The sequence below is a fragment of the Sorghum bicolor genome, chromosome 1 (genome assembly GCF_000003195.3).
Source record: "Sorghum bicolor cultivar BTx623 chromosome 1, Sorghum_bicolor_NCBIv3, whole genome shotgun sequence".
Lineage (NCBI taxonomy): Eukaryota > Viridiplantae > Streptophyta > Magnoliopsida > Poales > Poaceae > Sorghum > Sorghum bicolor.
The window spans coordinates 12,948,059-12,972,169 of NC_012870.2; the positions used below are offsets into that span (position 1 = coordinate 12,948,059).

The 24,111-nt window shown below is 41.1% G+C and overlaps 4 protein-coding genes and 1 long non-coding RNA gene across 5 annotated transcripts; 2 read left to right on the plus strand and 3 right to left on the minus strand.

Annotated features, from left to right (window-relative positions):
* On the plus strand, positions 3,791-5,020 carry LOC110437026 (glutathione S-transferase T3-like). Its single transcript, XM_021465072.1, has 2 exons — positions 3,791-4,222; positions 4,297-5,020. The coding sequence occupies exons 1-2, from the start codon at positions 3,791-3,793 to the stop codon at positions 4,810-4,812; spliced, it is 948 nt and encodes a 315-aa protein (XP_021320747.1). The 3' UTR covers positions 4,813-5,020.
* LOC110437041 lies at positions 5,120-6,784 on the minus strand. The gene is made up of 4 exons (XM_021465139.1): positions 6,678-6,784; positions 6,504-6,594; positions 5,706-6,420; positions 5,120-5,145 (listed from the first exon to the last, which is right to left on the minus strand). The coding sequence occupies exons 1-4, from the start codon at positions 6,782-6,784 to the stop codon at positions 5,120-5,122; spliced, it is 939 nt and encodes a 312-aa protein (XP_021320814.1).
* LOC8062229 lies at positions 10,719-11,525 on the minus strand. The gene has a single exon (XM_002466723.2). The coding sequence runs from the start codon at positions 11,523-11,525 to the stop codon at positions 10,812-10,814; it is 714 nt and encodes a 237-aa protein (XP_002466768.1). The 3' UTR covers positions 10,719-10,811.
* Positions 14,492-21,998, minus strand: LOC110435300. Its single transcript, XR_002452954.1, has 3 exons — positions 21,365-21,998; positions 19,496-20,363; positions 14,492-14,969 (listed from the first exon to the last, which is right to left on the minus strand). It is a non-coding gene; the product is annotated as an uncharacterized LOC110435300 (long non-coding RNA).
* On the plus strand, positions 14,982-17,997 carry LOC8062102 (G-type lectin S-receptor-like serine/threonine-protein kinase SD2-5). Its single transcript, XM_002464147.2, has one exon. It carries the CDS (start codon positions 15,571-15,573, stop codon positions 17,995-17,997), a length of 2,427 nt encoding a protein of 808 aa, XP_002464192.2. The 5' UTR covers positions 14,982-15,570.

Here is a 24,111-nt window from a genome sequence, read left to right on the forward strand (position 1 = left end):
GTTTATCCACTCTGATGACATTCTTGTGTCAACAGAAGCAATTCATTTGCTTTCAAGTAATGTTACTTGTATTCTCGATATATTGTTTACTTATCAGTTGGAACTAGGGCAACTTGTATCCCTTACAGCTTCTGATTCCAGCAACAAATCAAAGGAGAAGCTAGGTCAAAAGGTACTAAAATTCTACACATTCACTGAAGCGACCATCTGATGATTTTTGTTCTCTGAATTGACACATTATCCAAGACGTATCCTGGCTTTGGTGCTATCATGAACATCCTACAGAATGATTCCATCCTTGAATATGTGATCACGGTTCCACTGATAAGATGAGCTTCATTATATCCCATTACCAACATTATCTCAGCTTTGAAGATATCTTGGACTGTGGTGACTAGGTGGCTTTCAATTCATCATCAGAGAGTTCTGATTTCTAAGAAATTTCTTTAAAAAAATCCTTGAATATGCGACCATGTATATCTAGACTTGCTAAATGGCTTCCCCAGGCTATCACGTCTGTGAAACAGTGCAATTATTTTCTATACTCTTGGAGTAGAGAATTAAAATCCAGTTATGTGTTCAAGTACAGTAAATTATGTTGTCTCCATGGTTGCTTCTTCATTTCGGCTGTTATGCATATTGTTTTAGCTGCATCAAGATGTTTGTTTGTGGGTTCACCTCATGGGTTTAATAGAGCTATATGTATATGGTCAATGCAAACGGTCTTCATTTTTTCTAATATATATAAAATATCATCTATCAGACATAAACACTAAGGAGGACCCGCGCCGTCAATCTCGCCATCCGCACGTGTAGCGTCGTCCTCGCTACGCCCTTATCCACATTCGCGCCCACCTCGGTCTGTGTCCCTGTTCGGCTCCAATCCACCAACACCGATGACTCCTTTCCGTCCTTGCCACTGGACGATGCCTTGATTTGCCACCTACTTATTCGTAGATTTATTGGCGCATGGAAAAAATAGATATTAGAGATTTCTTTCTGCTGATATAAGATTCATGGATTTATTAACGTACGAAAGTAGATATTGATTCTGCTGATATAAAATATTATCTTAGTCGTATCACGAAAAGGTCTATACGGTAAAGTTTGTGTGTTTATGACGCCACACTTTCTCTGACCATGTTAATTTTACGAACTTTGTTTTTTGGATTAAATGTTATTTTAACGTTGATATTTATTTTCATAGTATTGTTATTTGATCGTGCAATCCATGTATTTTTAGTACAAAAATTTAGTTGTCCCGTAGCAACGCACGGGCACGCTACCTAGTATTATCTTAATTCGAAAGAGTTGTATATTATAAAAATATCTTTATAATGCTACAAAATGGTTTTCGTCAGAAGCTTTTTTGTTCCAACTTGCTAAGTGGTTACATAGATAAATTGCGATTTGGAGATTTATGTAATGGTCGCGTTATATGTGCTCTAATGCATCTTGGAATCGAATTTCGTACTACCTAGATATGTAATATGTTGTAACTCGTATACCATTTGTTTAAAAATTTGACTCCACACCGTGCCTAGATACGTCATATTAACTCATACAACACTAGTCTTTCCTAGTCGAATCAATAGATTCAAATGGTACAAGCATATTTTCTAAACCGGTTCGATCAAGAAGCCAAAGTATGAACCTAAAACATGCCGTCCTTTTCTAAACCAAGAAGAGATCTATTTTGTATTCAACCAATCACGTGAAAAGGCTCCTGTTTACATTACATATACCAAATATAAACAAGTCTGGCTGCCGTTCACATCCTAACTACTCATTGTTGCGTCCTGAAATAAAGTGCATTGTAACTTCTAAAATTTGTATTGAAATACAATGCATTCTATATGATACTACATTTTGATTTGGCAAGGTTTCTTAAAAATGAAGCCATGATTTGAAGAGAAACTCTATAATTGGAATAACATATGGATACATGCATCATTTGAGTGTTCTCTTAAGTTATCTTAAAAGATTGAGTATGCTGCTTAGCTTAATTCTTTGATCAATGTTTTTTTAAATGTTCAATTCAAACTCTCCCACTTATTGGTAGTGATGGAAAGCAGGCTCTTCACCAATGTCTTTCCTCCGATTCGAGAGGTGTTTGGGTGAATGGGTTGGTTTTATTGTGAATCTTGTCATCTTGTGGGACTTAGGCGCCGGCATAGAAAGATCTCTATCATTCCTTCCATTCTAAATTATATCACTATAGTTTTATATTTTTAAATCTCATTAAATTTATAAAGAAAAGTATACCAGCGCACTTACAACATTCAATTAGACTATCTCCAACAATCGTCACCTAAAATACAAGACCCATTTGTCCTCAGGTAAAAAGTTCCATACATATTTTTAGTCTTCTCCAACAACAAGACCTAAAAAACAATACTCTCTGCAAATAGGTCTCGAGGAGAGAGGATACCCAAATTTGGGTTATGCCTCTCCTGATACTCAAAATGGATCTTCTGTATGGGTACTCTGTTGGAGGCTATAAGTATTGTGTTGGAGATATATTTTAGGTTTGGGTTCCCAAATGAGTCTCCTGTTGGAAACAACCTTAGTTTTATTTAGTTTATGATAGAATATGTTGTGTATTTATTTGAACTTATAGGTGAAAGGTCCAAGTAAGACTAAAGCGATCTGAACGAATTTTTTTTTCATTTGATTGAAAGGACAAAAGTCACTAACGGTCTCTAGTATCTGAAAAAGCCAAGCCACATGAATTATTAGTGAATTTGGACGTGACTTAAATATCCAGACAAGGCCTACGGTGAGTACATGGTAGTTTGTTATATATACTAACATTTAATAATGGCGTGATGGAGAGAGAGAGAAGGTGGGGTAGAGTCGTAGAGAAAGAGGTTTGTTCTTTTAAAATCTATGAGCTATATTATTGTTGTACAGGTCACAATATTGCCTTTCCCATTCACAAATTAAGGGTGATCGAGGTACTATTACTACTAAAAGAGAACTAGAATAATAGCATCGTCTTAAGATTATGTATCAATATATGAGACTAGCTGTAGCCAATAATACTAAGAGCATCTCCAACAATTGCCTAAAACTTGTTGGTATTCTAAAAATAGTGCTAAAACATCAAAAATCCATCTCCAACAGTTTCCTAAAATCCTTTCCTATTTTTAGGAGACTCGAAAAAAGAGTCCTGGAGGGCGTATATTTCCGCGTCGAAGCCCGCTGCGTATCTCCTCGCGCGCGCGGTCGTCGTTCTCTCCCGTGCCCGGTGAAATTTCCTTCCCGCTATTATCTTCATCACGCCGTGAAAACAATCATTCGCGCGCACGCAGAAAGGACCGATCGCAGCCATATATATCGACGAACCGTGCGCAAGGAGGGAGGGAAGAGTTGGGCGCCGCCAGGAGGACCGATCACGCCTGGAGGACCGATCGCGCCAGGCGGAGAGATCGCCAGGAGGAGACATCGCCAGGAGGAGAGATCGCCAGGAGGAGAGGTCACCTGGAGGTAATCGATCTTGATCGCTCGTGTACTGCTAGGGTCGCCTGGAGGTCGCCTGGACGTTGATGTACCTAGGGTTCGTAGTACTGCTCTTGTTATATTCATGTTTCTTGATCTTGTGGATATATGATGTTATTGTTAGCGTAGTACTACTCTAGTTGTATCCATCTTGATCGCTATTCGTAGTACTGTTTGTTTTGGTCTTATCTTCTTCTTGCCAAGCATAGATCGGTAGCTGATGCTTCTATAGATCGGTAGGTACATGATTGGGGAACTCGTTGACATACAGTAGCTTTTCTGTAGACTCATGGAGACGCAAGGAGATGAATTCTTGTCCGCAATCCTGACCGATGAACATGGTGATGGTTTGGATGACCTGTCCATTCCAAACAGTCAACAGGAAACTGACAATATCAGTGACGGTGTCGATGTGCAATTTGTTGGTAGTGTTGGTACCAAGGTAAAGAGGGCTAAAAATTTTAATTCCGATGAAGATGAAATTGTTTGCTCAGCATGGTTGAATGCTAGCAAAGATCCTCTGCACGGGGCCAATCAAAATCGGTCGAGGTTTTGGGGTAGAGTTCTCGCTTATTTTGATGAGCACAAGCGTAACATTCCAAGGATAGAAAGTTCAATTATGCATAGATGGCTCATCATTCAAACTCAAGTGAACAAGTTTTGTTCGTGTTACGACATGATTACCCGTAGAAATCAAAGTGGTGCAACTATCGAAGACAAGGTAACACGTGTTCACATTATTTACATCATTTCGTAATATGTTGACGGCTACTAATTGACTCATTTGATGTTCAGCTTGCAGCTGCAACCAAGATTTTCGAGGGACTAGGCAACAAGGACAGCAAAAAGTTCAATGTTTTGCCATGTTGGAATGTGCTCAAGAACGAGGACAAATGGAAAACCAAGAGGACTGAACTGCTCCAGCTTGAGAAAGAAGCAGCAGCAGCAAAATCAAACAAGAAGAGGAAGAAACAGCCTACCCAAGTGTGTGATGCAGAAACAGGAGCAAAGAAACAGGAGCAAACAAGCAGTGAAGAAGGAAATGGTGCTGATGCAGAAACAGGAGCAAAGAAAAGGGGGGATGGGATCAAGAAGGTTAAAGCGTCGCTTAGGCGAGGAGGTGGTGAAGCTTGCTTGGAGGCCATTGACAAGTTGTGGGCAAAGAAGGAGATTGCGGACATTGAGAAAGAGAAGGCTAAGAATGATAGGTTTATGCTCGTCGACATGTCCTCCCTCAACACCCTGCAGCGTGAATGGATTGAGCTCATGCAGCAAGACATCATGGCTAAGCGACGTGGACATATAATCTAGTTCCCGCTGGCACTTTAATTTTGATTCATCATATGTTTTCTTTCTTGTTTATGTGAGTTTGATTGAGAGATGCATGAACCTTTTATTGTTAATGTCAGTGTGAGTGAGAGATGCATGCGCAGTTCATATTTATACTTGCTGTCTTTATATTGAGATTCAGTGAAACATGGAGCTGCTATATTTTATTTCATTCATAGATGAACCTATATCATATGTGTTGTGTGCTGTGAATTTTTTAAGTCACGACGTGCTGCTGAAAGATGAAACTGCACTCTACTTTTTTTGGCTGACAGATTCAGTGAATTTTTTAAGCCGCTACGTGCTGCTGATCATCTAGTACAGGACCATGCACGTATACAAATTTTTGTTACTGGGACATAGAGTATTGTTTACACACTTGAATGAAAAATACTATGACAAATAGTTCATTACACTTCAATAGATGAAATCATATATTGTACGAGTATAAATCTGGATGCAGGGACGAAGCCAGAAAAAATTGTAGGAGGGGCTGAACAAAATTGCTACATCGACCTAACTTTACTATAACCTCTCACAATAGAAAAAAATATATTAGCTTGAAGTAGTCATATATTAATTCACAAAATATATCTAAAAATAAAGGTCTCAGCCCACCCTACCTTATAAATTTGTGTCTAAAATTAGAAGAAAAAACACTAGAAACTCCACTGAATCAGCAGCGGTAGGGGGGGCTAGAGCCCCCCTAGCCCCACCGCTAGCTTCGTCCATGTCTGGATGGTTGTTCCACAAGTGTTCGATGAGGTCTTCTTTCAACTGAATATGTGTACCCTTGTTTCTAATCGCCCGATGTGCTGCAATATATTCATCAAGCGTGCGAGTAGGCTTTCCATGAGCAGGCTCGACATTCTCACCTCCGTGCTCAAAACGCTCGGTATGGTCGACCACGAATCCTTCGTCTTCTACGATCATGTTATGCATGATAACACATGCCCTCATGATCAATGCCAATGTCTCTTCGTCCCAAATTCGAGCTCCGCCACGAACAATGGCAAACCTAGACTGAAGAACCCCGAAAGCTCTCTCCACCATCTTCCTCGCTGCTTCTTGCGCTTTGGCAAAGTATTGCTTCTTGTTACCCATAGGAAGAGTGATGGACTGGATTAAAGTTGCCCATGCGGGGTATATACCATCTGCAAGATAGTAGCCCATGTTGTAGTCATGCCCATTAACAGAAAAGTTCACTGCCGGAGCTCTACCTTCCGCCAGGTTATCAAACAAAGGAGATCTATGGAGAACATTGATGTCGTTATGAGACCCTGGCATCCCAAAGAAAGCGTGCCATATCCAAAGATCCTCTGAAGCAACAGCCTCCAAAACGATAGTGGGCTTCTCCTCCTTCCCCTTGTACTGACCTTGTCTTTCATAAGGACAATTCTTCCACGCCCAGTGCATACAGTCAATAGACCCTAGCATTCCTGGAAAGCCTTTTTTCTCACCCATTGCGAGTAAGCGTGCTATGTCCGCCTCATTGGGATGTCTCAGGTATACATCACCAAACACCTCAACAACTGCACGAACAAAGTGTCTCAGGCTATCCAGCGTTGTACTTTCAGCAATGCGAACATACTCATCGTCGCATCAGCAGCAACTCCATAACAGAGCATACGCATTGCGGCGGTGACTTTTTGGAAGCAACTCAAGCCAAGTACATTGGCTGCATTTCTTTTCTGCACAAAGTAGTCGTCATGCGCCTCTACGCCATTCATTATGCGTACGAAAAGATTCTTAGACATCCTGTACCTGAAAAAATAAAATTGAATCTTAAGATCACACAAAATAATTCATCACATAAAAAAAGTAATCTGAAATTTTAGAGCAACAACCTTCTTCGAAATAATTCGGGGCCGTATGTTGGATTGTCAGCCAAATAATCTTGGAACATCCTTTCATGGCCGCCTACTCTATCACGGTAAACAACTTTATGTCCCATGACAGAGCCACCATGTGGACCTTTTTCATTGCTAGCGGATTCAACAATTTGAGCAAGTGAGGATATCAGAGTAGCATCGTCATCGGATGATGACTCTTCCAATTGTCGTTGCGAACGGGATCTCTTCCTAGGCATGATTCCTGAACAACAATTGTTTCGCTGTAATTACAAATCTAGAGAACCATTGTACCGATGGAAGGATGAAGACCTAGGTCGAGCATGGGTGTCGATGGAAGGATGAAGACCTGCTGGGTGGACAGGGACCCTTGCTGCGCACGGAGAAGATCAGCTACAGCGGCGCACCTGCACGGCCTTGTTCGTGCGACGGGAGGCGGCGTCGCCCTGGCGTCGAGAGAAAGGATGCTCGAGACCGGCCAATCGTCGATCGTGAAATAGGCCGCGCGAAGGGTACGGGGAGACCGATTCTGTTAAGATTAGGTACAAGTGGGCCCTAGTTTCAGAGTTTAGGAAAGCTTTTTTACCAAACTATTGGAGATTAACATGTTTTCCACTTCCTAAAACTTTTATAAACTTCCTAAAACTCAAGATTTGAGAAGTGGATTTTAGGCAATTGTTGGAGATGCTCAACTAAATTCACCATAAAATGTATTTTAATAGTGGATTTATTGGGTGCTCCTCTCACCTCCTCTATTCTGATAAGTAGGCTGCGCCTAGGCAATGGTCTGTTGTGACATGAGCCTTCTTCCGACCCAACAAATGCAGAAAAGACCAAACAACACCGTCCAATGGCCTTTTTAGGATAGATTGGAAAAGAATATGGGCCGATATAGGAGGTCGGCAACACAACTGTTTGTTTTTGTTTTTTTTTGGAAAGGCAATACAACTGTTGGTGCTTCTTGCCGTTTCCTTCTTTATATGTTGCCTCCAAACCCTGGGTAGAAGTTTAGCATTAGATCGTACGTAGCAGCTATGTGCGTCATATTATCAAACCTATATTAGCAACAAGCCAACAACTTTGTGCATTTTCGGATGTCTGATATTTTATTGTTCTATTATGTTGTTCTTACAAAATATTCGATCTTGCCAATGCAGTGTTTTGGTTCATATTGGGATTTGGGAATGAACCGGTGAACATCTTGGCGACTTAGCCCATTGTTGTCTTGGGACTTCATTCTAATAAAAATAAAAATAAAATATTCTACTTTTGTCCCAAATCAAACTTCTACCGCATTGACTAAGTTTTTTTTCTTCATTCTAATAAAAAATAAAATATTCTACTTTTGTCCTAAATCAAACTTCTACAACACTAACTAAGTCTTTTTCTTCATTCTAATAAAAAATAAAATACTCTACTTTTGTCCTAAATCAAACTTCTACGACTAAGTTTTTTTTTTAAAAAAAGGATAAGGATTGGATGATAAGGATAGGTCCTAGATTCCAAACGATGAGCGAACCACACCTACCACCACCTTCACTTACGCTTTCGGCTTCGCTTCGCGTAATGATTAACGCACCCCTACCACCATCCCCACTTAAGCTTTCGTCCTCGCTTCGCATAAAAAGATTAATCTGATGATGGTGAGATGGACTTTAGAAGCCTCATATGTTGGTCTAAACCACCCTTACCAGCTAAAGTGGGGACTAAATCCTTCACAATTATCTCATAACATGCACATGAGCTACCACGAGCCAAATTTTAAATTGGACCGGGTGTGACACTTCCACTCTAAACAACCATCCCCAGCTTCCTAGGTCTCCAAAGGCCATCCTTAGTGTAAATTTCATGATCTAGTTTTCAATACATCCATATTTTTAAAACAGTACATACGAGTTTTATGGAGATAAAACTCTCTCTACTGATATAAAACTCTTATCATCTCTCTTTATTAATACAGCGCCACATCACCATATTAACTCTAATAAAACTTTATTGAGACTGACCTAATGATAAAAATTTTGACTGCCTATATTTTTCGGAAGCAAAAATGTTGGGTGACCTTAAAACAAGGCCTGTTTTGGTCAAAGGACGCAACACAAAAACTCATAGGATTCCAAAACGTACTTGCCAGCCGCTACTTTCCACCGATACTAATGCTTAATTAACGAAAGCAATGCGTGCACACGTACTAAACATTGTGCTTGTGTAGTGTGTTGTGTGGTACTGGCTGATGAGCTGCACCTTTCTTCAATAATCACTACTAGTTCACCACTGTTTGGTTAAAGGACCCATCTCTGAAAATTGGAACCGTTCTGTCACTTCAAGGTGTACCCTATTTGTTGTTGCAGTTGAAACAACACCTTCCCTGCACTGGATTTGTACCTCCAACACAACTCCTCCTAACATTTTTCCTGCTGATCCTGCTGATCATTGAATGCGTTACTGTCTGTCTAGTACCTTTGACAATATAATCAGTAGAAATTGTTTTCAATGACCGGTGGCAGCCAACTCCAACCGGAAGTGAAATTGTTTTTAAAGGAGGGGCAACAACATATACAGTATATATATATATATACCTAAAGTGAGATAGATACTTTGGGTTTGCAATAACGGTTTCGAAGCGACGGCTTTACACAGCCACCGAGAGGCAAATATAATGCTTTTGCCTTATTCGATTCCATGAACACACATATGGATGGTCGCCAGCAGCAGCAGTGTGTCGTCGTGCAATATATATGTGGCTCCAAGCTTCTGCGCGCACATTCGTTTCTTCTCTCCCTGGGTGCACGTACGCGCAACTTGGAGTTACACACACTTGTATATATGCTCCATAAATAGTGATGGAAGTGACAATGTCACATGCATACAGTACTATTAATATACGAACCTATCTTTTGTTCTCGTTGACCAGTACCCCTGAAGAAAAATCATATGATCCTCTAGTGAACTGGAACATACCTTCTTACTTGGAGGTGATCATAATATTTTTTTCATAAATAAATTGACAAAAAGTGTTGTTATGTGCTCGGATAGAAGATGCATGAGTATTTCCAAGAGTTGGCAAATGATTTCCCATCCATAATTTTTTAGTAAAATGGAAAAAAACTCTCTCCACCAATAGTTTGGCATCTCAATTCACCATCTTTTCTAATTTTGCATATCTCCCTATCTAGCACGCAAATATGTGCGCGGACTCCGTGCTTGGCATCAATCTTTCTCCTCATGCTTAGTGGGGCTCTTGGTTTGCTTAGCGAGACTCTTCGATTTGTTAGCGGGTTTTTGGGTTTTTGGAAATAAAATTTGCCAAACTGTTATAGATGATATCTTTTTTCTCTTCATATTATTTTGGGAGTTGACAATCAACAAGATTAGGGAAATAATTTTTGTTAAATGGTTGGAGATGCTTTGGTTGCATATATACTTAGCTCATCAAACACCTCCTTGTAAAAGTCGTAACTCGTAAGGATGCCCTTTATATGTTTTCTTTATATAAATGTTTTGGTTTTCAGTTCGTATCCACATACATATAAAGAAGAAGTCTTGTTACCACAGGCTTAATTTGTAGTGTATATATAAATAAATAAACAAAGAAAAATAAGAAAGAAATAGCTTTTTTTTAGCAAAGAAGAAAGAAATAGCTGGGGGGGGGGGGGTGGCCGAGGCGGAGCGTGTTGGGCTGGACCGTTGTTAAATCTTGCCGTAATCACGGCTACGAATACAAATGGGCCGGACCACCCGGTCATGTTTAGACAAACTAGCAGGCGACGTGCTCACCAAAATAAAATTTTCACTTCCTCAAAAAAAAAAAACAAAATAATGTCCTCTTCTTCTATATTTTATAACCAGAGGCCTGTTGGCCGTAATCACATTCACGCCTACAATCCAATGGAAGTATTTTTTTATCTTTCACAGCATACAATTAATTAATACGGCAACGTATCACAAACTATGTATTCAAGTGTAGAGACTCTAGAATGGGTGTAAGAATTCTGCATTTGCTACATGTATCATTTTTTAAGTTACTGTTGCAAAACATATACTGTATACATTTTTTTTTGTTTTCTTATATAACTGAAAATCTGTTTAATTCTGCATCGCCCACCCAGAGTGTCCTCTTCTACTGCTACATCAGTTGCCATTGTTTCCCCAATAGGTCTGTCCGAGCCGCGCGCCGCCGTCGGCTCCCGTGTCATCCGCCTCCGCCCCTTCAACCGCGTCCGCGGCCTTGGCCGGCTCGTCGTCGGCCACCACGCCACCAGCTCCCGGCGCCGGAATCCAGCCCGTGCCCGCCGCTCTCCCTTTCCTCTTGGGGTTGAGCAGCGACGCCCACATTGCGAGCTGCTCCTGCCTGGTGGTGGTGGTCGTCCCGTCGCCCTCGTACGACGGCCGCTGCTGGCGCCGTTCCCGGTCCGGCTGCTCCCGCACGACCTCCTCCCCCTCGCCGCCCTCCACGGCGCCTGCTGCGCCGCCCGCCAGATCGCCGCCGGCCCCGACCCACGGCACCGGTCTGTGCGCCCAGTACGCCGCCGCCGCCCCCGGCAGGTTGTGGTGCACGCCCGCGAACGGCAGCCACTTCCCGGCCCTGGCGGCCGCCGCAGGCAGGTGGTGGTGCACGCCCGCGAATGGCAGCCACTTCCCGGCTCTGGCGGCCGTCGCCGCCGCCACCGCGTGCCGTTGATGATTTTGATGCCCAGCCGGCGCCAGAGCCAACGGCGACGACGTCGCCGTCCCGGACGACGCCGCGGCCTGCCGTCCCATCGGCCGCGCGGCGGAGGTGCCGTGGAGCACCGCGAGGAGGTGGAACGCCGTCGCGACGGCGATTGCGGCGAAGGCGCGAACCATGTTTGGTGCAAAATTGCAATGGTAGAGCGGAACACTGACCAAATGATGGAGCTTTATAAGGATTTTATACTTGATGGTTGGATCCAAATGGTGAGAGCTTGGGAACAAGTGAAACAGGTCGTGTGCACCTGCCAAGGTAGGAGGAGGTGGTGAAAATGCAGGTGTTATACTTGCCTCCCAGCTACTGCCGTCTTACCCATGCCGGCGTTGACTGCCTGCCGTGCATGCTGCCGGAGAGGAACGTCGTGGTTAGGTTGGTCATGTAAAGCGTCCATTTTGTGATTGTTTTTAAGGCCGGTTTAGTTTGCCTTATTAAAGTTTACTGTCCGTCATATCATCACATGCATGAAATACGAAATATAGACTATGTACGAAACTAAAAACACAGCTAAAGAGTAATTTACGAAACGAATCTTTTGAGCCTAATTAATCTATGATTAAACATTAATTATTAAATAAAACGAAAATGCTACAGGACCTATTAAACTTCTATGAGCACAAAAAGAGTGTAATTTTGCTTTTCAAGGAGTCAAAGAGTTTGAAATTTGACTAAATTTAGACGAAAAATATACTAACATTCATAATACAAAATACATACCATTAGATTAGTTATAGATATACATTTTCATAGTAAATTTAGTCATGATAATATTGTTTACTATAAATTACGTCAAAGTTGAGCTAGTTTGATTGGCACAGATCCCACAAATATATATTCTTTTATGGTTAGAGGGAGTATTTATTGTGACAAGTGTCCTAATGTATTCTATATTCACAAATGTCACACCCCGTTGTTTCTATCTACGTACTCTAACACTACTAGAGAAATATGTTAACATTTTTTAATTTTCTCACTATATTTTATGTATTCAATTGTCCCATCTCAAAATATTTAATTTTTATGCGAATTGATGACATAAACAAACCATTGTATTTTCTCAAGTATTTAACAATTTTGTTCAAAATTTGGTTAAATAAATGAATTTTATTGGATAAAATATTATTCTATAGTGTAGATGTAACAATACAAAATAAATAAAATCAGGTCATTACTTATATAAATGGTATAAGGAGCTTTTTTCCTTTCTCGTGATGATGTATACTCCCTCTGTCCCTGAATAAATAGATTTCTAGAGTTATCTTAAGTCTAACTTTTAGAACTTTGACCAAATTTCTTATAAAAACATTAAGGCTTATCATATCAAATTAGAAATCATTACATTTACAACAGAATATATTTTCATAAGGTGCTCATTTTTTGAAATAGACGTTACTCTTTTCTATAAAGTGACTCAAGTTTAAAAAGAATTGACTGACATAGATTCTAGGAATTGATTTATTCAGGGACTGAGAGAGTAAAAGCTTCTATGAGCATGTAAGAAAATGTGTCGAAATGTTTATAAATAAGTCCCTAATTCTCACATCCATGTTTCTTGGGCATCCATGTATTTTTAGTAAATTTTGAGAATTTGTATATTAAGATTCTATATAGTTTGACTAATTTTGAACTCCCTAAAAGCTATTAACTCTGTTTCATTTTATCTGGCGCACACATATATCATGATTCAAACTTTAAAAACTTTGACCAATAATTAGATGAATAATTTTTAACTATTACAATAAAAACTTCATATGATTAGATTTGTAAGAAATTGTATTATTCAATGTTATAAGTCAATAAGTATAAATAATATAATATAAAGTAAATAAATGATCAAAGTGTAATAGATCATGCTCTAACTTGCACCGGAAAAAAATGAAGGGAGGGAGTATTTTTTTAAAACTCATCGTAGCCATTGGGCCGAATCTTCTCACCTTGCCTTCGTAGGTCTACTGGGCTGCAAAACCGACCCCTCTCCCTCGCTATTTCGCCTGGTAGCGGACCGTCATTTATCCAGTTTACTTTTCTTTTTATTTTCCAACGAACCTTTCCAAAATTGTATCTCATTCATTCAAATTTTTATTGACTTGATTATTCTAATGTTCTTTGTAAATTGGTATAACTTTTTTTTGGGCCGGATAGTGTATTTCAAGGGTATGTTTGGTTTCTAGAGTCATCCTATACTTCATGAGATGATACATCATGAGTTTATCTCATGAATTTTGCTGAAATCAACTCATTCTGCATGTATATAGTAATTATTAGCTCATGATGAATGAGGTGGTGATGTATCAACTTATTCTATTCCACAAACTAAATACAAAAAGTGAGAAGTGAGATGATAATGAATCACCTCATTCTTCAAACCAAACACACCCATAAATTACAGATCTAAATCGGATTTAGGTAGGAATTTTACGGATCACCTATGTACTGTAATTATGAGCTGCGTATCGATTTGTCATGTCAACTGTGCTATGACAGAGTTGCTTTGGATCAGGATTATAAGAAACTTAATTATATATGATTTAGAGATCTAGATAGTTCACTTTCATAGTTTGAGACCTAAACAAAATGATGTAGTAATTAGTAGTTTAAAGACCAACTTTCTAATTGTCAATCTGATATAGAATAGAACCCACCCACGTGACGCCGGCTAGGATCTGAGGGCGGGCAACCCTGGGCCTTGTTTAATTGTTTTTTTCTTTTCAAAATAGACACTAGCATTTTTATTTGTATTTGATAAATATTGTCCAATCATGGACTAACTAGACTTAAAATATTTGTCTCACAAATTACAGGCAAACTATGCAATTAGTTATTTTTTAAATCTATATTTAATGCTCTATGCATGTATTGTAAGATTCGATATGACGAGAATCTAAAAAATTTTGAAACATTTCCCCAAAACTATGCCTTGTTTAGTTTTTGATAAATATTGTCCAATCATGGACTAACTAACTCAAAAAATTCATCTTGCATTAATTATTTTTTATCTATATTTAATATTTTATATATGAGCCGCAAGATTTAATATAATGAAAAATCTTAAAAAAATTTACAAAATTTTTAGGAAGTAATAAAGAAGGCCAAACAAGGGGGACCTTGGCTGCGCGCACGTTTCACAAATCACAGCTGCATCTGCTGACCGCCAGGCGCCGGTCAGTGTCCGGCATGGCGGCATCATCGCCTGTCCCCTGTTCCCTAACTGGCACGGCACGCAACCATATCGGGGGGGCATCGGCAACATTGTGGCCTTGTTCGGTATTGTAGCACTCTGTTTGTATTTGATAATTGTATCAGATACTCAAAACATTCATCTCGTAAATTACATATAGATTATGCATTAGTTATTTTTATCTATATTTATTAATGCTCCGTACATATATCGTAAGATTCGATGTAATAATTAATTTTATTATTTTTTTTTGAATTTTAGGAGTAAGGCCTGTGTCCCGTTGGTCCTTGAGGCTACAGCTGCAGCTGCGCCCCGTCCATAGTCCCGGTGAACAATGCCGCATCGGCGAGTAAACGGTCGTCGCCTCGTCGGCCACTCGGCTGTCCTGAAAAGTAGTGGAAGACTGAGGAGTCAACAAATTGGACTTTTGCCCGCCACATATCCAAAAGCAATAATTGATCTGATACAGTTTATTTATTGCTATATTGGAATTGAAAACACGCCAACAAAGAAAATGACGCCAATGAATCTGATATATAGCTCTGGGATTTTCTTCAGTTTCTCCTATGAACTGTTCTTCCTTCCAAATAAAACGTGCGCACGTAACGAACTATTAGACTGCTTAGATCACCAAGCAACCACTCACTCTACCCTTCTGGTCATTCCTCAAAAGCCTTTGAGGACTTCAATTAGGAGAGAAGTATTGATCTTCAACATGGTACACGCATATCCTTCTACCAATGTTGTTTCATGGCTTTCCCCTAATTTCTTCCACTTGCATGCTTCTTATGGGATTACTTTGGTGCCCAGACTGTGATTCTATACAAATAACTCAGACAGAGAAGGGAAAGGCTGGGGCAAAATGGTGCTGCTCAGTCCATCTATCAAAAGGTTCCTCTTAAAGGTTCCTCTTAATCGTTTGACCACCCATCTAGGGATCTTCTCACCAGCAGACAGCAAAGGTTCATCTTCCTTCATCGTAACCTATGAAGTATAAAAAGGCCACCATGCAACATCTCCACATGTCTATAATCATCCTTTTATTGCTTGCCTTCCTTTTCCCCCTCGATGCTGTTGCCGGGCTCTCTGCTGTGGCTCCTCCAATCTCTTGGAAAGTTTCAAATAAGGCAGATAGCAAATGGATCACAGCAAACGGATCTTTTATCGATCCTGTTCTTGACAATAGCATCATGTCATACACAACTTATTTTGGCTTCTACAGCATAGATGGTAAATCATTCATTCTCTCAATTGTGATTTCTGGACCACAAGCTCCAGTGATCTGGTCTGCCAACCCTGAGAATCCTGTAAACAGTGGCGCCATCTTAAACTTCACCAGAGAAGGGAACTTGATCCTCCACAATGGCGATGGTACCACGGTGTGGTCCACGGCCACAAAGAGTAAGTCAGTTGCTGGTATGGTCCTTGATGTGTATGGGAACCTTGTGCTCTTCGATAAGGATAACATCTCTGTCTGGCAATCGTTTGACCACCCAACTGATACCTTGGTACTCGGGCAGTCACTTTGCAGGGGAATGAACCTCAGTATCAGAACCTCAAACACAAAATGGCCATCTGCCAGGGTTTATTTTTCTGCAGAGTGGAATGGGTTGCAGTACTCTTTCAAACCAGCAGCCTTTACAAAGCTTTTTGAAACCAGTACAATAGCATCAACTTGTTGTGCATTTGCCAATGGTAGCTTCGGGTTTCCAGATAATATATTCTTCCTACCCTCTGCAAGGTCATTACAATTCATGAGATTGGAGTCTGATGGGCATTTAAGGCTGTATGAAATGCAAGGAACCCTCCAAGACCCCCTAATGCTATTCGATGTATTAAGCACAGAAATGAAGTTTTGTGATTATCCAATGGCATGCGGGGATTATGGCGTTTGCAGTAAGGGGCAATGTTCCTGTCCTAATTTGAATGATTTTAGGTTCCAAAATGAACGACTGCCAAGTGCTGGATGCATACCCTTAAGAAGCCCCTCCTGCGACCATGTGCAAGACAACAACAATAGGCTAATACTACTCAACAATGTTTTATACTTCAGTAACAACACGTTCTTGTCCTTTGCCACTTCAACTTCTGAAGATGTGTGCAAACAGTCTTGCTTAATTGATTGCTCTTGCAAAGTAGTTCTTTTCCGAACTAATAATAATTTCAGTGATTCCCCTTCAACAAACAACAATGTTAGTGATAGTGGTTACTGCTTGTTGTTATCAGAGCAAATGGTAATTTTGTTTGCAGAGGATTCATCAAATCATTTTTCAGCATTTCTCAAGATAGAAGGCAATCGGTCAGATAAAAGGAGGATCAGTATTGTTGTGGGCTCAATTGCGGGATTTTGTCTAATATCTATCTTAGTTTGTGCAATGGTATGGAAAAACTGCAAGAAAGACAAGGAACCACTCTTTGATGGCATACCCGGGATACCAAAACGTTTCTCCTTTGATGAGTTAAAAGTTGCTACTGGCCACTTCTCTATAAAGCTTGGTGCTGGTGGCTTTGGGTCTGTATTCAAAGGTAAGATAGGAAAGGAAACTATCGCAGTCAAACGCTTAGAGGGTGTCGAGCAAGGAATGGAAGAGTTCTTAGCAGAGGTGAAAACAATTGGTCGAATCCATCACTTCAATCTCGTAAGGTTGGTGGGCTTCTGTGCTGAAAAATCACATAGGCTTCTTGTCTATGAGTACTTGTCCAATGGCTCTCTGGACAAATGGATCTTTCACAAAAGTCCAGTCTTCACTCTTTCTTGGAAAACTAGACGCCATATCATTTTGGCTATTGCTAGGGGTTTGTCTTATCTCCATGAGGAATGTGAGGAGAAGATTGCCCATTTGGACATCAAGCCACAGAACATTCTTTTGGATGATAGATTCAATGCAAAGGTCTCAGACTTTGGACTTTCAAAAATGATAAACAGGGACCAGAGCAAAGTCATGACTCGAATGCGTGGAACACGTGGATACCTAGCACCCGAATGGCTGGGCTCAAAAATCACAGAGAAGGCTGACATTTACAGCTTTGGGATTGTGATGATAGAAATAATTTGTGGCCGAGAAAATTTGGATGAATCACAGCCTGATGAGAGCATCCATTTGATAAGCCTGCTTCAAGAGAAAGCAAGGTCTGGTCAGTTGTCTGATTTGGTGGATAGTAGCAGCAATGACATGAAATTCCATTTGGAGGAGGTCGTGGAAGCAATGAAGCTTGCAATGTGGTGCTTGCAGGTTGATAGCAGCAGAAGGCCCTTGCTGTCAACAGTGGCCAAGGTGTTGGAAGGAGTGATGAGCATGGAGACCACACCTGACTGCACTTTTGTCCCTAGTTTTGCATCAAACAAAACCAATGTGGAGGGATCAACTTCTTCCTATGTGACATCTGAGTCCCATTTATCTGGGCCTAGGTGATACAGTGTCTGGTTACCATTGTCTCGGCTGGTCATTTTTATTTTAATGCATATCTTAATGTACATCTCAAGAAATTAAGAACTGATCATATATGGATATGGCACTACTATCTACATTATTCTCTTTCATACCCATAGTATCAGGTGAGACTTCATGCTTCACAAAGAGATCAATGGTTTCATCAGTATAATGTGTACCCTTGTTGTAATGACTAATCTGTGCTACCGCACGAGCTCTGTTGGCAGAGGCATGAAGCTGCACTGCCACAACCTAGCACCTAGATGTTTTGTTTAGGGTAATTTTACATAGATATGTTTTGAGCTCGATATCGGGCAAATTAGACAAGGATAAAGATGAACAGATATATATATTACTCGTGAATGCACAATAATATCATTTATTCTTATATGGTGAAATTTCTTTTATTTAACATGACATTTACTCTCAGCAACCACAGAAAGTACAAACACCTAGCAAGATCTAGGTATCGCCTAGGCACCTCTAGGCGCACCAGAGTCGTCCGCCTGCCTAGCGCCTAACGCTTTTTGAAAAACTGCACACTTAGCAACTTTAAGAGATAATAAGTATCAAAAATTTATGTATAAATTTGGATCAGTGACTAATCAAGATTCCTTACCTTTGCTGCTTTCTCTAATGTGCTCGTATTCTAACCCTCAGATAGATACTTTCTATGTATCAAATTGTGATAGCCATACCAATTATCCAATACTTTTCCATCCCCATTAATAATTGTTCATTTTGCACTTTCATGTGTGTTAGGCATAGTAGTTAAAATTCCCACTCATGTGACTACATTCTAGCACAATACTGATAAATACTTTCTCGTTTCCTTGCAATGTTGTGATAGGCTTTACTTACAATTATTTATCTACTTTTTTTAATCCTCGCTCACATTTTTACCCATTCGTATAGCATTTACTCGTGTCTTTAACTTTGTATTCAGGTAATACTCTCTTTTGTGTTTGTGCTCTGATAAATTATTCATATAGATATTTCCTTATGTTTATCCTCTTACGATAGACTTTATTTACCAATTAAGTTATATAGTTATCCATCACATTCATATTCCACATTTGCATCACATCTTGATGTGTAATTGGTGTGTTTTAGATGAAACCTTAGATTTAGCTATGTATTCAGCTTGGAAATCAACATGCTCATCTTTATGCAGCATACATAGTCTGCATAGAGTCCAATTGGTTGCTTGCATTACAATTGCCTCGCATTAGGGCTGGGGTTATGTTTATATTTGCTGGTGTTTGGTTCACAATGTATACTATTATGCATGTGATTGGTTGTTTGGATAGCAAGCTGTAGACTGTTATCCATACCCCCAACCTGCAATTGATAGTTTGATCAGAGAACTCAGTTGCTGCAGTTGATAATTTTGGAAGCCATTGGCACATAGGAGTTTTTGTAAGTTGTAACTGATGATTTAGTCAAGACAATGCTACAAGGGATCAAGTTTCTGATATACCTGTACATGCCATTTCCGACGCTGTCACACTGGGGTAGATAACGCCGTACCAGCTGTCGATTTATTGTTGCAGCTCCAGCGGCCATAGGTCGAAGCTGCCATTGTCGCTGCCCGCAAGGTCGCAGAGCAACTTGAGGATCTCGATGGTCTCGTTGGAGTTGCAGACCACTTCGCAGCATTCAGCATCCCACAGCATCGGCACCAAGGCCCTGTCCTCAAACCTGCTGCTCCGTTTAGGAGCTCTGCTATGCCGCGGTAGCGCGTACACCTCCTGGAGTCCCGGGGCTTCCAGTCGCCGTAGAGCCGGACAGGGTTGTCGGGCATTGCCTGGCTGCCTGGCTGCCACATTAGGAGCTCTGCTATGCCGCGGTCCAGCCGTCGATGAGCTATGCTAGTAGCGCGTGCCCCCACAGCAAGCGGGAGACGACCGTGGTGAGGGGTCAGAATGAGATCCTCTGCAATTGCTCTTCACGGCTGCTCGCTGCAGTCGCTCCATCCCTGCCGTTCGTGCCATCCAACAGAGCAACTGAGTTCAGGCGCTCTACCTCCTTCGCACGGCTGTCAGCCCAACAACATGGCCTATTAACGCGTAAAGAGCAGCCGGCGACGTTTCTCTTTTTTGGCGCGATGCTCAGCGAGGGATGGTGTCCCCATGCTTGATCCCTTTCAGCTGCTTCACCGCCACCGCATCCGGTTCGCTAGCACGCCGCGGTACACGGCGTCGAACCCGCCGGCGCCTAGTTTCTCTTGAACTCCTTGGTGGACCGCTGAAGCTCGCCCATGTTACCACAGTAGCCAAACACCTGGCACTAGTCCGCCACCGCTCCGTGCCGGTGTTGCTGCCCCCGGCGTTGTAGTATTCATGGCGCTGTAGGACATGGCAACCCAAGTCTGAGACAATCAAAATGAAGCCTCAAAGGCACACTTCCAATGTGGCCAGTGGCCACCAAAGTTACCTAATAGAGGCGTGTGGAGAAGACAGACAACCCTGGAGTTCTAGCACTAGTGTTTTGCTTTTGGTGTAACCTAGCAACGGCGGACCAGGATTTGAAACAAGGGTAATCCTAGTCAAAATTTTTATATACAGTACCCTAAAGTCTAAAAAAAGGTTAGGTATACATGGCAACAAATCCACAATCCCTAAGACCAATATATATCTCTTATATAGATAAACCCCACTAGTTAATTCTCTTGACATGCAAAGCATCTACATCATCATCCACTAGAGCATCCCGCTAACTAATTCTCTCGCCATGCAAAGTGTCCACATCAACATCCACTAAATCATCCCACTAATACATTATCCCGCCATGCAAAGTGTTCACATCATTATCCACTAATAAATCAAACTAACACATATCATTTATCCTGCATCTATGTTATTCACATTAGCAAATCACATCATTTTCTAACATATATTTAGTTGTCTATGCTAGAATACTAAAAATCATCCACTAGCATATATTATGATAGTATAATTTTACCGGTAATTCCCGCAGCAACGCGCGGGGCATTCTCCTAGTTTAATGAATTTACAATCCAATCTCCATTTAAGCCCAAAATTTTCATAATAAGTGGATGAATGGTATCTATTTCAGTGGGTGAATTGATTAGAAAAGTTACAATCTCACATTAATTTTTATATTATCATACATGCCCAACCTAACAGAGGTTGTGCACATAAACATTCTTAAGTCGACACTCCGATCATATTTTTCAAATGTGTCTGTCAAGTCAAAAACATTGTACTGGTTTTCTTTGATTTCGAAGAAATCAGTTTGAACTATGTGTTTTGATGTTAATAGCTTGAGTTTCTAATTAGAGAAATAAAGACCAACATGTTCAGAAGTCAGAAGCGCAAGCACTCACCACGGGGCAGGGCCCATAGCAGTTGCGTACGGCGGACTGGGTGGCCGCCAGCTGACCCGGCCAGCTTCTTGGCGCGCCTGGCTCCAGTGGACTGGCGAACACGGCCACGCCCCACACAGGGCCGTGGGGCGGCGAGGGTGCCAGCGTGCCGCTCGGCGAGGCCGCGATGGCGCGACCACGACAGCACGAGAAAGGGGCGCCGTGGGCTGCGGTCAGCAGGGGTGCGGCGGGCGGGCGGCTACCGGCGGGGAGGGGCCGCGCTACTGCGGGCAATCGGCCGAGGGCGGCGGTCTCCGGTCGCAAGTGGAGTTGCGAGCTCACGCTGAAGGGGACGGTGGTAGCAGGAAGTTGTGAATGGCTGAAATGTTGGGCGTCTTAATTAGCATCTGGGCCAAAATTCTATTGGGCTGCATAGTACTAAAATTTTGTTGGGCCAAATTTTATGGTAGTTCTGTGCCTACCTAGACTACCAGCTTGGCCCGCCACTGTAAAGTGTTTTTTTAATCACATTGTAACCTAGAGTTTGTTAGTGGGGTTTGCTCACCTCTTTGCTACTGGTGCTTGCATGCACCCAAGTTTTTTAGATTTTGAGGTTAGTCTTGCGAGATCACTCCAACCACGTTTATAAAATGACCGCCGGTGGTGTACCAGGGAAAAGAGGCTCAACGTTTTGAACGAAGCTCTGATCTAACAAGTGAATGTGGCAGAGAGCCGTCTGGAAGAGGCTTGGTGGGACTCACTTGTATGTGAAAAAGTCACCTGAGCTATATACCATCTACAAAATTACCTGATCAAAAGCTTAGTCCCTGTAAGGACGTCCTTCTAAGAGGGCTCGAGCGAGAGCTAGTGGAAGGTGCAAGCTTTCCAATACCTCCATAAAAGAACTTCACCTTATTTAGTAATCACAGCTCCGTCTTGAATTTCCCTTGAAACAACGCCACTGGTTCGAGCTTGGAGTACAGATGTGGTGCTCGACGGCACCTATTAGGTCGTACCAACGGAGCAAGGCAGCAAGCTAAGCGCTCGTCGGTATGTGCATGTTCTCTACGTTTTGGGCCTCCCCTGGCCTGCCATGAGAACCGATGACCATTCTCCTTAAGGCCACTTGTTTCTATATGATAATTTTTTATCCAATTACATTCATTATCTCTCCATTCTCAACCAATATCACTTCATATCTTGGATTTCGTGTAGACATGGTTTCTAACTTAGACCCAGTTTCTATGATTTTTGCTCTCTCTCTTTTTTTAATAACTACCTTGCTATATCAGCAAAATGCTTAGGTGGCACCCATAATTAATGTCTATATAAACTATGATAGTTTTTCTATTGAAAGTGTCCTAAGACAACGACACACACAAGAGGTTCGGATGGAGCAAGAACTTAATTATCACTGACTCCTTCAGAAGAAGACACTAGTACAGAGAGATACTATACTGGCGGTTCGCAACCCCTTTGTACAGGCGGATTGACGAACCGCCAGTGGCTATAGGCCTGTGGAAATAAAAGTTTCCACAGGCGGTTAACTGAGAACCGCCTGTACAAACAGATTTCTACAGGCGGTTCAGTTATGATATCCGCATGTGGAAATCAATTTCTACAGACGGTTCTGTTATGAGAACCGCCTGTAGAAATTGGATTCTACAGGCGGTTCTCATAACAAAACCGCCCGTGGTAAGATTTTTCAATTTAACCCTATTTTCCAGCAAACCCTATTTTTAATATATATATATATATATATTATATACATTAATATTGAAACTATGTTAGGCTACAAGATTCAACCAATGCAACATGCAATATATTTATATATACCATTACTTTGTACATAAAATTATATTAATTACAAACATCACACATCAATATTTTTTGTTTACAGACATATGAGGTTTCACATCTGAAACCACTGCTCTAATAACCCGATCGAGATAGCTTTAGCCTACTAATATCTCTTAGCGCTATAAACTCAGGCTTTGCTAGGACGCTGGTCGGGTCGTGATATTTCCCTTCGGTGGGAATAGCTTCTCTCAAGAGAAAAGTGCAGAGGTCCTCAACTATGTTATATAGAACAGCTTGAGTCACGCTCTTCGCCTTTTCCAACTCATGTTGCTGCAGAGGAAGTTAGAAACATCATAAATTTATAGTTCATATAACACATGCTTAGCAACAAAAAATGACACAAATAATATAAACGACTATTAGAGCAATACCTTAGAAGGGTTAGTTACATATCTTCCGGTCTCTCTCATGAACTCGCAGACGTAGAATCCACAGTGGACCGATCCGACTGGTTGCTTATGGCACTGATGTATGACAAAAAAGTAGATATTTATTAGTTGCAATATCGTCATATGCATATTATATTTATAAAAGACAGCTTGTGATATTTTGGTACGTACCGGCCATTTATAAAATAATCTCAATGGCTGCCCCGGTTCTGATGAATCACACCTTCCACCTTTGATCTTATAATACCTATAGGCCCTATAGTATCGAATACACAATCCTGAAGTTATTGTGAAACTCTTATAAAAGTAGGTATTAATATTTAATGTACTCAGTTTACCGTTCCAAGTGTGTAATGAATTTTGCATAACTTGAAGGATCATAGTCTGCAGAGTCTAGGACTAGCACACATCCTAGACTAGGATTAATGAGGAGGCAGATCCAGTGGTCCCTGAGAGAATCGAATTTATGATGCAAGTGCCCATTGAAATTACTAATACGACGATGAATACAAATTGACA

What these genes read in the sequence shown, in the direction of transcription:
- LOC110437026 (XM_021465072.1), top strand. Translation starts at nt 3,791, where the DNA reads ATGGAGACGCAAGGAGATGAATTCTTGTCCGCAATCCTGACCGATGAA. An exon ending in GTGCAACTATCGAAGACAAG is followed by an intron (nt 4,223 to 4,296) that starts GTAACACGTGTT and finishes TTTGATGTTCAG; the next exon opens with CTTGCAGCTGCAACCAAGAT.
- LOC110437041 (XM_021465139.1), bottom strand. Translation starts at nt 6,784, where the DNA reads ATGGGACATAAAGTTGTTTACCGTGATAGAGTAGGCGGCCATGAAAGG. An exon ending in AGAAAAGAAATGCAGCCAAT is followed by an intron (nt 6,421 to 6,503) that starts GTACTTGGCTTG and finishes TGCGACGATGAG; the next exon opens with TATGTTCGCATTGCTGAAAG. An exon ending in CGAGCGTTTTGAGCACGGAG is followed by an intron (nt 5,146 to 5,705) that starts GTGAGAATGTCG and finishes GTCCTGTACTAG; the next exon opens with ATGATCAGCAGCACGTAGCG.
- LOC8062229 (XM_002466723.2), bottom strand. Translation starts at nt 11,525, where the DNA reads ATGGTTCGCGCCTTCGCCGCAATCGCCGTCGCGACGGCGTTCCACCTC.
- LOC8062102 (XM_002464147.2), top strand. Translation starts at nt 15,571, where the DNA reads ATGAAGTATAAAAAGGCCACCATGCAACATCTCCACATGTCTATAATC.